We start from the raw sequence: 16,398 nt of genomic DNA, 5'->3' as shown, positions 1-16,398 counted from the left end.
AAGCCAAGAGAATAAATAGGTAGTTATGGTTGAAAAGCTGTAAATGATGCAGAGAATGCTTTCAATGTGTCTTACACCACATACCATTTAGACTTTGCTCTCTGTCAGCATAAACAATAAACTGAACTATATCTGCTACAAAGTGCTGAACAAATACTCTTGCACTGATTACACTGCATTTGCCTTTTCCTTCTGAATCTGCCAAGTTTTCAGGGGAAAACCTCTTGCCAACAAATCATTTGTGGAGTTGTTGGGATTTGATTTTTTTTTAATAAAGAGCAACCAGCACATCTGTCTCTATGGGACTTCTTTTATTGTATCACAAAAAAAATAAATACTGTTGAATACTGTGTTTTCCTATGTGACTTGTAAAAAACAGTTTCCAAGGAGAGAAAATAGAGACAAAATTCAGGTTCAACATTAAGCCCCCTGATAAAAGGATAAGACATCTCACATTATGCTACATTGAAGTAGCTAGCTAACAATCAACCATGATAACCAAAACCTATCTCCCACACTCACTTTTATACAAGAACACAAAATAATCAAACTAAATGTGGTTGTTTGAAAGAAAGTATCAGGTAAATCAATGCTGACTCACAATCATCTGTCTTCACTTAAGAGTCATTAGAAGTGTCATTTACTGGAGAAATGGGGAAATTATGTTGAATACTGTGGCAAACTTCCAAAAAAGAACTATGAAAAAAAGCAACCTGAAATCATAAACAGCACACTCAGAAGAAAAAAAAATACTAGCACAAATTGCCAATCAATTTACTTTTATGTAGTACTGCAAGTCCTAGTCATTAGTTTGTTTTTTTTATTTCAAAGCATATGAAATAAGGAAGCTGAAAAGATTTACCACCGTTTCAACACCTTTTCCTTATTATTTTTCTCCTACATGGAAAATAAGAAGGTTTTGTTTTTAAAAACAAATTTTTAAAAGGAAGGAAGGAAACTGATTTAAAATACTTTTTGAGCAAGCTAAGTCTAAACACAATGTAAAAAATTGAGAAATAGGATTATCTGAATTCTTTAAGTCCCTAAATTTATTTTTGAAAGGTTTCAGCCTAAATATTATGCATTTCCAATGAACATGGATTCAACATCTACAAGGACAATAGTACCTCATCTGATGGATGTATCCTGTTCCCAGTTTTCCAGGTGACACCTCAGAACAAGTCTCTAGTCAGTGAAGGCTGTGGAAAATTACATAGTTGTGAACCCCACAGCCAGGAGACTGAGACACTGCTCCTAAGGAGTATTTACTACACCTTTACAAAGAAAAAAGTACAATGAAATGCTATTGGAAATCTTTCCCTTTGATTATATATTTCCACCCCTAGATTCTGCTTTCTCTCCCATCAATACATAATGAAGAATATATTCTAGTATACATATCTCTGAGAACCGACTGAGAGGAATTCTATGATGGATGCTATCCTGGCAATAATCATGATGTTAGAACCTACGTAACTTCAGAAAACAATTTCTAAAAAGCAACCAAAATTTGTATTTGCATTCATATGATGTTCCTCAAGGCTGGAGCATGAAAACTCCTGCTGCTTCAGACCACCTTGAAAAGGAAGCAGCATGTCATTTTCTCACAGTGATGTGCACAAAAAGTGGACTGGGGTCCAGAAACACCAAGCTACTCTCAAGCAGTTTGATATAGTAACATGCCTCTAACTTTTTCTTTCACAAGTAGATGAGATACCGTTTCTTGTCATTAGAATTTGGTCATGTTTCAGAACTGACCACTTTCCACTCTCCAGAGTATCCAGCCCAAGCACAGTTCTTTGACAGATTCTCCGTGAATTTCTGTGCATGCAGTTAGCACAGCTGAAACACAGCACAAGAACTCGTTTCCAGAGTAGCAGCACAGTCTAAAAAGCTTCCTGTTCTCAAGGAGTATGAACAATTTTCAGTTTCCTATGCATTACAAGAGACTAAGTTCAAAAAGAAAACATAAACCAGATACTACAGAATTGTTCAACAGTCTAAAAATCCGTGGATTTCATTCCCTTCCATTTGCTGAACACATTTGGTACCAACTGTTCAGCAGAAACACATTTAGTGTTGTGATGAGTTTTAAATATACCTGCTAAGTCATGTATTTCCCCAAACCTTTCAAGAAGCAAGAGTAAGGTCTGTTGCTCAGAAGGTAAAGCTTGCACAGAGCAGATTCTTGCACCAAAAAGGAAATCATGAAGAGGCAACAGGATTTGGAACCAAATGACTAGGAAAATGCTAATGACACAAACAGGCTTTTAATTTATCAACTGCAGTTTTCATTTTTTAAAAATGGACTTCACACCTCTTTCTTCATACAGCATTTATGTGGACCATAGCTACTTAATAGCCTATCCACCATCACCATGTTTACTCATAATATTTGAAAGAGACAAACACAACAAATTGCATCACTATCCAAAACCCGCAACAGAAATAAAGTTGCACTGAGTTTTTTCTTTTAGGGTGTAATTTATGGAAGGGATGAACAGTTTCTACTCCTCAAAGAAAACATCTACTTTGTAGTATAAAGTTCTTCATATGATTTATATAAGTGTTTCTTAACTTCCCTTTGCCGCAGGACTGTTCGAAGTTAGGGGCAACAAATGCACTTCAGAATAAGATACCTTTTTCCTGGATGGCATTTGATAGCGCACATTTTTCCAGAATCTTGTGTTTGCTGAACAAGATTTCTCTGAGAAGTCCCCTTTCCATTGAACAGCTCCATGTTTTTGCTTAATGTATCTGACTGATTCTGGCATGTTTGTGTAGTCCTGTATTTCACCCATTTCTATAAGAATCACTTGAATCCCATCACGGATGAGAGCATTATACATAGCTAGTTGTTGCTCAGAGGTGTCTTCTAACAGGCAGCACCTAGATGTTTCTGATCCCAAAATTATTATCAGTCTTCTGCTTTGCTTAAGGGTTTCATCAGCAACACTGACCACAGCTGCAAATGAGGAAGGAACAATCAAAGTCTGCATAGAAATTTTACAACTGGTGTAAAATAGTTCTTTATTTTTAAATTGCAAACATGAAGCTGTGGCTAGCTCAAAGCAGTGGTTGCTTTAAGATCTTCACACTGCGAGTCACGATTCATGATTTATGATCCTTTGCATGACATAGCTTATAAAAAACTGTTTTCTTCAGCCCTCAGGAGAAGATATCATTCAAAAAAACCTCAACAGTATTATTAATGCTATTAAGTCCTCATTACTGAGGATTTGTTCATCACTAAGAATGTGCAGACCCTCACAACATCAGAACAGAATCTTCAGTAAGGAAAAGAAAGAAAAATAAAAAAAATTGCATTGGGCAAATTATCAATTAAAACTAAATAAATACAGCTTTTTTTTCCAAAAATGCATAGATAAACATAGATAAACATAACCGAGAACAATGTGTCAAAAGGCAACCTGTTACCTCTGCTAATTAAAGCATACCTTCTCCTGGTAAATCATCCCTTCCTAATATGAAAAGGTTATATCCACATTGTTTTTCTAAAACATCTGGGAGTATCCTATGAACAAAGGTTTCCAGACAACAGATACTTCTGCCTTCACTGCTTTCTGTGTACAGGACATACGCATCATAGATCTTCCCATCTAAAAGAAACACAAACATTTCTATTAAAAAACTAAAACTCATAAAAATGCCTTTATTGCAAAGTTTCTTTTCTGGACTGTTTAGAAATAGCAATGTGGGGCTGATTTCACCCATCTGATAGAATCACCTCAGAGAAGTAAAATGCCCTGTGAATCAAAATAAAGATGATCAGCCACAGAATCTGACTTCCTTGCCCATCCTGGGGATGGAGGAGTCACCAAATGAGCTAGATGCAGGACCTGAGACCTGCAGGGAAGAGCTCCCAACCCCAGAGGTTGGGACACTGAAGAAGTACCCTTATCACAAGACTTTCTGCCCCAGCTCTCCTGAAAGAAACCCAGCAGGAGTTATCTTCACTTCTGACTAACCACAAGAGAAGGTGGAAAAATGGCAATTCTTTCTTGTCATAGTCCTGGGAGGGCTTTTCACAGGTAGAAAAAAAGGTCAGAAGGCTTCTGAGGTTTTAACAGTTAAAGCATAGCAAGCAGGACTGAAAGAACCAAGCCAAAATCAGATCCAACTCCACAAGTTAGAAATTTTGATTTTTTTTTTTCCTTTTAATTGAAACCCTATTACAGTATTATAGTAAAACTGAATTTTTGACCAGGAGTTGTAATTACTTTTCCATGAAAACATTTAAAGTAGGCAAGAGTAAACATTAACTATCTTAATGTATGTAATCCACTCACCTTCAAGCCATGGCGAACTTCAGACAATCTGATTCTGAGAACTGACATGAAATATAACTATAATGTTATGCTTATTTCAAATTTTTCACATCTGTCCAATATATTTGCCTACAGTGCATTAAACTAAAACACATTAGAAGAATCCCAGAACACAGAACTAGCAGCAAATTTTATCTTTGATATGTCCACATCATAACTGACAGGAGTTAGGAGGAAAGCAAGGGTAACAGAGAGAAACTGCAAAATGAAAGAAAAACCCCAACAAAATTAATCTCTGACAAATGAGTCAGATTTTCAAAATAAATATTTAATGCACGTCTATAAACATCCAGTTTACAGGATGTAGCTCTGCTGACACCTATTGTTCATCACCAGAGTGACCATAAATCTACATGTAAAGAAACTACAGAAAAACAGAAAACAACATGCTCATTTTGGAATAACCCATAGTTCTTTTGGCCTACTTCACTATGAATACCTTCAATATTATGCACCTTTTATTACTTCAAGCATAATTATGTATTTTACCCATATGACTGAGAAAATTCTGCACAAAATGTCTTTGTGCATATCTGAAAATTCCTTATGGAAGTTCTACATACATTGTACTAAACAATCCCATTATTTCTCAGAAGTAATGGCAAGTAAAAAAAATCAATAGCCTAATTATACTTACATACCTGGTCACATTCACATACCTTCCTCACTTGTAAGGGCACAGATAGAATTACGGTACCAAAGCACCAAATCAATCTTGAAAATTTTGTAGATTATTAAAGTGATAAATGTTAAAATTAACAAAGAGACAAGCCCTCCAGTCAGCCATCGTCGTATGTCAGAAACTGCAGAAAAATATAAGAAAATTTTTTTATCATTGAATTTGTCCAAATCTGATCTTTCACAGAAATTCAATACAAATTTGAGTATTACATTTTTCATTCCTATTTACCTTGTTTTTAAAATAATAATAAATACAATGCTGTAGTGATTTCTTCCCTATGCAGAGGCACATGCATACTGCAGACTGTAATACACTTGTTTTCTTTCAATACGAAACACGAGAATTTGGTATCAAAACCTAAACTTCCCTTCTGAGGAAGTATAGATAACCACAGGCCTCAAAAATAATAGTATTTCTTACCTCTGTGTTTTAATATAATATAGGATGCAACTTGCCCAAAGGCATTTGAAGCTTCACATACAAAAGGCTGTTCATAATCTTCACTGCTCACTTCTGAAATTATCAGCTTCAAAGAATGCATAGGGCGCCCATCATAAGAAGTTTCTCCCCTGTCCAAAAGGTGACAAATAAAACCATAAAACCACAGCCCTGTCAGGAATGGCTTCACCTCTTAACATCTGCAGCACAACAGTGGTTATTTCCTTCTGAAAATGTCAACCAAACTTCACAGCAGCTGAACAATTACATAATATGAAAGAAACCCAAACAGTCAGACGTCTCCTCCTACTGACATTTAGCATATGCATTGGAAAGCATCAACACATCAAGATGTTATCTTATCTGCAGCTGTGCTTTCCCAAAGGAATGTAAGGTTTCTATAGTTGGAAGTTCCAAAATATACCTTACTAACCTAAATAAACTCTTGTTATGGGCTTCTCAATCCCTGTGAGAGTAGATGGACATAGATATTTCACAATAGGATATGACATTCAGGGAACAAATGTACCAACATCACTAGTGCAAGTGACCAAAGATAACCATGTAAGTGCTAGGAAGTACAAAAAATAACATTGCTTTTGCAATATCAACTCAGTGACCATGTGTCTCCGCATTATGCCCTAATTGTTTATGGCACTACAATTCTTTGTGACAGGATAATGTATTACTGTTACATAGTGCTCTCTCTTGGTGAGCACCCAAATAATTCAGCATTTTATTTCTCCCTTTGTTTTATGATGAAAACTTATTTCTTGCAACTATATTCTTACTTTGCAGAAATCATTCTTCTCTTTTCTTCACTGGTTTTTAGGCCCTAGATAGTGCTCCAGAATTTATGAAAGTTATCTCATTTTTTTTTATTCACAGCATCACCATAAGGGATCACAGAAAAACCCTGAAATTTTTAGTTCGAAACCTGTAATGTCCAAGAGCATTTCAGATTGACTCTTACTCCAATTTGTGTTGGTTTTTCCAGTCAGATATAATTTATCTTATTTTAATTCCATTTAACCTGATTTTCACATCACCTTATCTCCCACTTGCCCTTCACACACTTACTCAGTCCAAGTCCTCCCAGCTAATCACTAGAAATTGTCCCCTTTTCTCTTCTGACCCCTAAGCTTCAGTCCAAATGCCCTCAATAAAGTCTTCCATTAGCTCTTCAGTTGATCTCAGTAAAATTTCTCTAACTTAATGCTCTTAAACCTAGATATCTCATTTTTTCTGGTATAGCACAGATTTGCCCTTTTGCAACCTTTCAGAGAGGTGGATGTGGAACACAGAAGAGACAGTCAGAAGATTGTGCACCTGAACATGCCTCATCCGACCAAAAGAGGTCTCTGCCAGGCCAGAGTTTGTTCAAAAGAAACTGTATTACAATGATGGGATTGTAACAAAACACCTTTTCCCAATGTTGGAAATTCAGACTGATTTTTTACAATGAGCAAGAAATGCACACTTGCATGTGAAGCCCATGTGCCTACTACATTTAAAGTTTCTATTTCAGGAAGTTTCTATTTCTAAAGCAGGAAGACAATTGGAGAAGGCAAGCATTAGAGTTTTTAAGAATGCTATTTAAAGCAAGGGAAAAATATTACTAAATATTTTAATGTCAAAGGGAGAAAGTTGCTCTTTGGTTGCCAACACAGTATTTTCTAATCTGAAAATATACTTACTCATAGGAACTTGCAAAGATTCTGCTCATATCATTGCCTGTCCAGTACACGTCATACCCATCAGCACCTGTTGTATTGCAATCCACAGTAACCTGTGAGCCTGTAAAATTGTGTTACAAAGTAGAGAGTTAATTTCCATAACCTAATTAAAATCTATACAATCCTATTCACAGATTCACACACACACCCCAACTAAGGAGGATGCTAAACTCTTTCAGAAAAGTTACTCTAACAGAGGGTCTATATTCTCAGTGATCTGCAGGTCCAGAAAGAGAATAGTAGGATGGCAGAAGCTGAATCCAGGAAGAAGATGCTCCTCTTGGGGCATCACTTTGCCTGCAGACTCGCAATGGACCTGTTTTTAGAATCACTTCCAGAGTGATGGAAAGAAACAGATGTGACAGATAATCACTTGGGTTCCTACAGTTTTTCTTGCATCTGAGAAATTTCTTCAGGACTTTGTAAGCAACATGCCTCATTTCCTTCCCTCTCACCCCTCATTCCAACTTTTGGAGATCACCAGAGAGAAACTGATCTGGTCACTGAAGCACTTTTTTTGAAAAATAAAACCAAGAAAGCAGAGAATAGGACACTCCTTGAAAATACATTTTAGCTAGGATACAAATTCATATTTACTCTAAAGAAAGCTACTTACCGAGTTCCACTTCAATGGAGTTGTTTCTTGGGTAAGTTATCTCTGGAGGCTTTTTTGGTGGGGTCACTAATGAAAAGTTAAAAAGTGCTTTTCAGAAAACCAGGGGCAGTTGAAGTCTGTTTCATGCTCTATAATGCAAGTACAACCTAAAAACACCCCTTGTACTAAAGACAAGGTTATCAGTCATTTTATAGTAAAATATTACTCAATACTGAAAGTACCATATCTCAGGTAGTCATTACTGCATATTTAAGCATGTCCATCCAAAAATTAGGTCTTTCCACTTTAGTCTTTAGAAATTTGCAACAAAAAATTGGACTTGCTATGAATACAAACATAGTGAAATTATTTACTTACATTGTACAATCAGACTGATGTCTCGTGAAATGTTATATTGCTTCCCATTGTAGATATATGTTGTTTCACAGGTATAGTTTCCTCCATCATTTACAGTCACATTGAAAATTATAAGGTCACTGTTTAAAACAACAAACCTTTTTCCTTCCAGCAGCTGGCAGTCCTAAAAGTATGTAGAAAAGTCTGTTAATTCATATATCTGTGTATTTCCATGGTTTGCCCCTCTTTGATACAACCTGAAGTTTCAATGGACCACAGCATAAGGATGGACACCCTGTAGAGGTTGAGGAAGAGCAAAGGCAGTGGAATATAAAAAAATGCACACTTCACTTCAGCTGAAATTTCAATTTAAAGATACCCCAGCTCACTCCCTTTGGAAAACAACTTTCAGTATTAGTAAAATAAGAAAGTACAATGTGGGTTGTCAGTACTTGCAAAAGTATTCATCAATAAAGCATCACCCAATAATGAGATTTTATTTTTTCAGGAGCCTCAATACCACTGGTACCATATGGACTGCACGAGTCTGAGGCAGGTATTTGGCAGAACTCTGTTACTAGATTCTTGTAACAGAAAGAGCCTTCAAGAGAGTGTGAACAACATGAAATAGAATAATGGAATAGAACAGTATTGAGCACCTAAGGGATATGCCATGATAAATCTGTTTCTACACAAGGCTGTGTTTCCCTAGCAGGTGAACAGATGCCACCCTGGTGGGTACATGGGTCAGCATCAGTCCTCCATCCCAGCTGAATTTCTGCCCTGATAATCAAGAACACCTTGAAAAGACAGAAAGTCTTAATCCTCTTCCAATTTGTGTTAATAGCATTTTTTCTCCAATTTTCATTAAATCTTTAGTTCTTCTGCTCCAATTCTCAAAGATCACTTATTTTTATAATAAATAATGGACAGCTGTAAGACAAAACAAAACACTATGTTCTCACCTTATACCAACGAACAGGGTGAATATTCTTCTCTTTCCTGAAAAAATCCAAGTGGGGACACACAGCCTTTGCAGAAGATGAGGTGAATATTACCTCCTTTACAGCAAATTTTTCATTTAAGCATAAACCATCAATCCTCTCAAAAACTGTTACTTTTGTACGCATTTTCGTGAAGCTTGTCAAATTCCTGCAATTAACAGACCACAAATAAATTAATATATTTACCATATTTTCCAGGTCAAAAACTTACGGCAATATTTTTGGAGAACGAAGAGAAAAAAAAAATGTTTACAGTATCTTTAATATGTTTACTTTTGCCTACAAGGAAAACAAAGCCCCAAACTAGACTTAATTTCCCCAAACTAAAGTCAGTTTTTGTAGTTGCATTCCCTCTTCTTCATTAGTATTTCCCTTACTCTCAAACTTTTACTTGCTTTCTAAAAGATACTCACTTTGAAACTCATTTCTGTAAAAATATAATTTTTTTTTAACTTTCACCTTATGACACATTCATAATCTCCAGAATCTTCTAACATTGCAGGAAGAAACCAAATTAAATCCTTCTGCTGATGAAGTCTAGACAGTTTGTCTCTAGGCACAGGTTTCTGGTTACCAACTTTATACCATGTTAAGTTGTAGTCTCCATTTTCCAAGCTCTTTTCCAGTGAACATTTAATAGCAAGAGGCTGCCCATCAGGCACAAGACTTTGCTTCAACATCACATCATAGGCTTCACATTTCTCTAAAGGAAAGAGATAAAGAAAAACTCAAATACCCTACAACAAGATACTGAATTTATTTCCTGATTATGTTTACAAAGTTGATTAGAGTTTTCACCTCCATTCTCAAGTCAACTACTAAAAATACAATTTTAATCCCTTATCTTTACAGTTGAGAGTACTATTCAGCAGTTTACAGAAAAAGTTACACCACTAAAACGAAATTATGTTTTTTGAATGTAATCTTTACACTCAGTAGAATGTCTTTGTTTGCAGTGACTTGTCATTCACATGTTTCATTTCAGATGCAAATTAGTACTTGTGTTTCTCCAGTCTGTTTCATGGGCATGTACACTAATACACACATGCTCACAAATTTCACATTTAGTCTTTATTTTTTAACTTCTCTTAACTGTAGTCAAAGTAATCAAGACAGACTATGCTTTTGACACTCACATGTCCTAACACTGAAGTGTCCCAAGTTAAAGATTGTTTTGTACAAATACTAAGTTTGCCATGGGAATTTCAACTCATGCTTCACTTTATGAACACTTAGGGAGGAATCATTACAATCAACAATGAGCTGATTTTCTTTAATTCTAACATAGACTCATGCAGGAAAACAGCAACACCAAGTTTGGTTTGGGTTTTTTGGGGTTTTTTTTTTTTGTAATTTGACAAAAAAGCACCAACTCTGGATACCATGGTCACATTCTCAAGTCAGTAATACATTTATTGAAACTTCCTTGCTTAGTTATTATGTAAGAATTGCCACAGAGAGTCATGCAAGTGTCTGTTTAACCCAAAATCCTGTATCTGATAGCTATCAGTGCTAAATATGCTGAAGAGAGGAAGACACAACAAATACAATACCATTCTGGTTCCAGTCCCTTCCTTTCCTCTTACGTTCTGCATGAAAAAACATTCACTGGCTTTTATAAATTCTTTGAGTATCATGCATTTCTTGTTCTGAGAAATGGTAAATTTCCTCTCATCTGCCTATCCTATGGTGTTAACATTTTTATAGACCTTCATCCCATCCTGCTTCTGCTTCTTTTCCTCAGAGTCCTCCTTCATTTAGAGACTTCTCATATGGAAGCCATCCCATATCACACAACATTGTCACTCATCTCTCCACCTCTTCTGATACCACCTTTCTGAGATGGAATGCAGAGTTCAACTGGCACACACTCACTGTGGGGGTAAAGAGTAGCATAATGAGGCTCTCTGTTTTCTGCTCTGCTGCTTTCCAAAACTCTGGTTTTCTGCTCACCACTGATGACAGAATTAATGATTCCAGAGAGCATCCAGAGATATCAAAGCAGCACTTCCCCAAGGGGCTATTAATTAATTAATTAATGCTCACATCACACACATACAGCATACTTGTTTCTGCTATATATGCATGGCCCTTTCACACCCCTTCACATCCACCTGATTTTACTGACTGATGTTCTCCACTAAACTATTTGATATCCAGACACCTGCTGCAGAGCAAGCATCAGTTTCAGCGACCAAAGAATAATTTTGAGTCATCCACCATTCTCATCACCTCACCACAGATCTTTTCCAAATTACTTACCCAAAAATTGAATTACTCAGGTGTCTGTGTTGAATGCCCCATAACAACTGTGATCATTACAAAATGCTGTGGCCACAGAACCTGATAACCTTCTCTTGCCATGTAATGCTAATATCCTGAAACAGTACAAGGGACACCAGTACTTTGCTGAAGACCACTCAGCTGGAGAGTAGATCTGCAGAGAATATTTGGGTCCTGTTAGACCACAAACTAATCATGAGCCACCAATGCTCCCTCATGGCAAAAAAAAAAAAAAAAAATTAAAAAAAAAATGCTACCAGTGTTCTGGGATGCATAAGGACTTGCCAGATTTGAATTTACTGGAGAGAGTCCAGCACATAGCCACAAACATGAATAAGGGAGTGGAGCACCTCTCACTTGAGTAGAGGATGAAAGAAAGGAACTACTCAGCCTAGAGAGGAGAGGAGTGTGTAGGTGGATCTTATCAACATGTATAAATACCTGATGGAGAAAACGAACAACAAAGAGGCAGACTTCTGCCAGCATTACCCACTCATAGGGCAAGAGGCAATGAGCACAAATTGAAAATAAAACATTCTATCTATACTTTTTTTTTAATTGTAAAAGTGATCAAACAGTGGAACAACACGCCCAAAGAAGATGTGGAGTCTCCATTTGCAGAGATTTGCAAAATCTTGACCCTGTAAGGTTAAACATGAAGAGCACCTTTCCAACCTAAATGACTCTGTGACAAGTTAGTACATAAAATACCACATATTATGGTTTTATAGGTTCCTGCTCTTGGGCTATTCAAAAGAACTAATTGGCATGCATGTAAATTTCACCATTACAGACACTTTCAGAGAAAGTTATCATTACTTGTGTGAAAAAAACAGAAGTTCCAGAATAAAACTTTCCATAGCCACAAATAAACTCACTTGCAATAATTAAAGAAAAAAATGCTGCTGCAATGTTACACGAAAACAGTGTTTTTGCTGTCATGTTTCCCTGCAGAAATAAAAACCTTCAATTAGCATTTTCCAACATGAACTTCCACAATTTAAAGTAAACATTTGCATTACACGATTAATGCATTACACAATTAAAACAGGAATTACACAGTTGATAGAGGACACATGAAACAGAGGAATTGTCTTTGACTTGTTTTGAGCCTGTTACCTGCCTGTTTTACTTGACAGCTCCTAATTTTTACACCAGAAGAAAGAAAAAAAAGAATTAACATCTCCTACGTCAGCTTGTTAAGCACTTGGGTTTTTTACATCTCTAGCACACTCCTTCCTACTTCTTGCTTTCCCAAGCTACAGTCGCAGATTCTCTAACTTTCCCTTAGATGGAATCTGATTTCATAATTCTGACTTTTTTTTTTGCCACCCACTTCTGTACTGCATCCAGTTATGCTACAACCTGTCTGAGGTGGGGAGGACAGGACAAAACTTGCATACAATCTTCAAAACATAAGTGCACTATGGACTTATAAACAAAGACAATTAATGTTTTTTTCTGGATCTTTTTCCTAATGATTTCTAACCATATCTTGTTCTTTGAGTACTACTGAGTATTGATCTGATATTTCCATGGGCCTATGTTGTAAAATTTCAAGATCTCATCACTGGATGCTAAGAATCAGGCAAACTCAGCTGTTGGGCACATGATGTAAGTATTTTGGCCATATGTCTTCATTTAAAATTTTCTTTAGATTGCTCTACAACAATTTTCTTCTTTTACTATTTACTATTTTTCAGTCATTTACTATTGTGACATCTTTGTGCCATTCTTTGCAATTTACACCTCCATGTTCTAACCTGAATAGCATTGTACTGTTGGCAAATTCTGCAAATGAAACAGATTCCCTCTGTCTAGATCATCAAAATACAGTAATTTCACTACTATAAGGCACACCGGACTATGAGGTGCACTTCCAGGTTCGGACCAAAATTTTAGTCAAAAGGGTGCGTCTTATAGTCGTGAAATTACTGTAGATGCTGAGCAGAAGATTTGTTTGGGACCCTAGTAGGGATGTTTCTTCACCTAAAATCTAGGCATTTATCTTTTACATGCTTATTTATATATTTGAGAATGACTGTCAGGACTCTTTAGCAGTCCTCTGATCCCTAACATATTTGGAGAGGGATCTCTTTATTGCAGGTCTCTGGGAAGCTGTCCCTTAACTTGACCTGCTTTACTTTTTTTGTTTTTTTTAATTCAGCCTACCACGGTGTTTTACAGCACAGTGAGAGGACAAATGCAACTATTCCAACTGAAGTATGTGCTGGAGAACCCCATCCTGCCATGAGGACCATTGAGCTGATCACCATTTTCAACAAGAGTGAAAGATGACACTTCTAGCTGCTGTGTCTTACTTCACTGGCTGACTCAGAAGCATGCCATGCCTTGAGTCATCCATGCTGTTTCTTGCAATGCCTGCTTCCCTTCTCCCCCTTCTCTTTCCTCCTCCCTCCTTGCAAATTTCCACTCATATTACAGGCAGGTCTTTTCTTGCCTAGCTCTAAGATGGGATGAGTCCCTGAAAGAATCCTGACTGCAGAAATACACAAACATTAAAATCTCGGGAGGTAGGTTATGTGTGTTTGCACAAAAGCTACAACTTTTTCCATTATTCGTGATGCACAGTAACTCTCAAAAATCTATAATTTTTAATTTTTAAAAAGAGGAAAATATTGTTGCAGATAGAATTCAAAGATAAAACAGGACTGAATAGACTCCACTTATGAGCAGGTATTTTCTTCATGACTTCTCTGAATCACTGCTTTTTCACAAACTCTGTTCTCCTACAACACTACCTTGCTCTAGTGCTCTGTCTCACAAGAGCTCTCTCAAGAAGATTTTTGTCCCACCAGTAGATTCAGCAGATACTAGTATATAGAAAATACAGAAGTAGTATTTTACCACATCCTGAAAGAAAGTCTTTCAGGATTCTGTTTTTCTATAATTTCAACATACTTTCTATCTAAATTTATAATTTGTCCTTTTGTCAACATAGAAGACTTGCAAACATATATGCAGCCTTGTGTAAAACCACATACACTGCTCTGAGGAGACTCCCTCATCTCTCACTTTTCATGGTGAAAAATTTTCATTTCTATGGAAGGCAGACACAAAAGCAAAATTAGGCTCTTCTCTGTGCATGCATTCACATAAATAAGGATGAAAATAACATACATACGACTGCAGAACCAATTGCAAAAGTTTTTCCTACCACATTCTGCCATGATAAACAGCTAAATTTCTCCCTTTTCCCAGGCATTCTGTCCACATCTTGAGCACACAATCGACCTGTGCAGCTTTATCATTCACAACAGACTTCAGCTCTAGTTATCTCTGCCTGGATTTTTCCAAAGAGGAAAAAAAATTCAGGTGTGCGAAGCCACGTCCATAAAGTTTCACCCTGAAAGGAAATATTTTTATCAATTTCAGTTTAAAAAAAAATATTACTAACAACCACTCCCAAAAAAACCCAAAAACCATAAACTGCCTGGAAGAGGTCTTCAATGATACACGCACCTGAATTACAAGGACAGCATCAATGACAGCATGTAGGCATAATTTGCACTAAAATTTCTCATTAAATTGGCATAACCACCTTTCCATCTGCTTTTTAGTCCTTCCAAAGCTGATCCACTCAAAAAAAGAAGTGTTCTCAAAACTTCGAAGGATCACAGGTTTCACCGATTTTGGTAAACTTGTGGCAGGTTCATTTGAATCTCTTCTTCAAAATCACAAACTGATTCAAATATGCAACAGTCCTCAGAACTGAGAAAACCAACAGAAAGAGTACCACACTATTGCTGGTATATAAGCCTAGGAATATTTTAAATAATAAAAAATGTGTATATATATATATATATATTCATATTACCTTAAATGATCCTATTAACTGCAAGGTACACCATCCGCTTCTAGAGAGATTAATCAAGTGTCCCAGTTTTGACTACGAAAGAAAAGATGACAGCAAATATACATATTCAGATATATTCATTCACGGGACATACCTGGTGTGGCAGAGCTGAGTTAGCCCCGTCAGGATGCAGTGACAGCACTGCGACTATCCCGACAGCCGTGTTTCTGTGAAACGCTGGCATCCCTCAGCGGGCACGGCAGGAAATCGTTTCCCAATACTCTTTATTTGAATGGCGAGCTACTCCTGGAAGCATGTCCTTGAAGGGCTGTGGCTCCTGGGCGGTGCAGGGGATCCCGCCCGCCTCAGTGCCGAGGGGCAGCGGCGGAGAAGCGGCGCTCGCTCAGGTCTGTCGGAACGAGCCGCGGTCAGGGCTGACTCTTCTCCTCCAGAGCTCCCACCCCTGCTCCCGAACTGTCCCTAGCAGACACTACCTCGGTCCGAGTCACCTCCCAGCCCCAAAAGCGAGGCGCCAGAGCAAAGTGCGACCACCAAGGATCTCCTGCCCGGATGGTCCCGGCCCGGCTGAGGCCGCCCCGCCCGCCTCAGCAGCCGCGGAGAGCCGCGCTCCCGGCCGCACCTGCGGGGCCCCGCCGCCGCCCCCGCCTCTCGGGGGCCGGTCAAGACCCTGAGCCCCCGTCAACGCCCAGGGCTCGCTGCGGCCGGGCCAGGGCCCGGAGAATCCCTACCTGGTCCTCGGGGGCCTCCCAGACAGCCCCGGCAGCCGAGCGCCCGCCGCCCGGGCGGCTCCTCCCAGCGGCGCCCTCGCCTCCTCCCGCCGCCTGCGAGCCTGGGTGTCCCCGGGACGGTGAGGTGGCCCCGGGGCAGGGCAGGGCAGGGCAGGGCCAGCCCCCGTTCCCCCGCGCCCCGCGCCCCGGCTCAAGTAAGCGGGGCTGGTTAAAGGCAGGCTCCGAAAAACGAAGTGTTTGAGCTGCCCCGCCAGCTCCTCGCTGCTGCTGGCTGGGCTCAGCCTCGGCCCAGGGAACTCCTCCAAGCAAAGATTGAGAGATCTGAGGTGACTGACTTCTGTGTGTTTGTTTGTTTGTTTGTTTGTTTTAAAGTGCGAACAGCTGCAAA

General features: G+C 38.3%; 1 protein-coding gene across 7 annotated transcripts; it reads right to left on the bottom strand.

The window, feature by feature from the left end:
• Positions 1-2,250: 2,250 nt before the first annotated feature.
• LOC116992874 (interleukin-1 receptor type 1-like) lies at positions 2,251-16,067 on the bottom strand. 7 transcript variants are annotated; one of them, XM_033052947.1, is made up of 14 exons: positions 16,011-16,067; positions 15,283-15,670; positions 14,928-15,176; positions 14,623-14,811; positions 12,323-12,392; positions 9,621-9,864; positions 9,123-9,309; positions 8,179-8,341; positions 7,822-7,887; positions 7,167-7,266; positions 5,452-5,600; positions 5,009-5,152; positions 3,459-3,620; positions 2,251-2,965 (listed from the first exon to the last, which is right to left on the bottom strand). In XM_033052947.1, the coding sequence occupies exons 4-14, from the start codon at positions 14,668-14,670 to the stop codon at positions 2,574-2,576; spliced, it is 1,725 nt and encodes a 574-aa protein (XP_032908838.1). In that variant the 5' UTR covers positions 14,671-14,811; positions 14,928-15,176; positions 15,283-15,670; positions 16,011-16,067; the 3' UTR covers positions 2,251-2,573. The 7 variants fall into 7 exon arrangements, with proteins under 7 accessions (XP_032908838.1, XP_032908844.1, XP_032908842.1 ...); XM_033052953.1 differs by having other exon boundaries at positions 9,747-9,864; XM_033052951.1 differs by having other exon boundaries at positions 15,007-15,176.
• Between the last annotated feature and the right edge of the window lie 331 nt (positions 16,068-16,398).

This window comes from Catharus ustulatus, chromosome 2 (assembly GCF_009819885.2).
Source record: "Catharus ustulatus isolate bCatUst1 chromosome 2, bCatUst1.pri.v2, whole genome shotgun sequence".
In the NCBI taxonomy this organism is placed as follows: Eukaryota; Metazoa; Chordata; class Aves; order Passeriformes; family Turdidae; genus Catharus; species Catharus ustulatus.
This window is presented reverse-complemented; position numbering and strand designations above follow the sequence as displayed.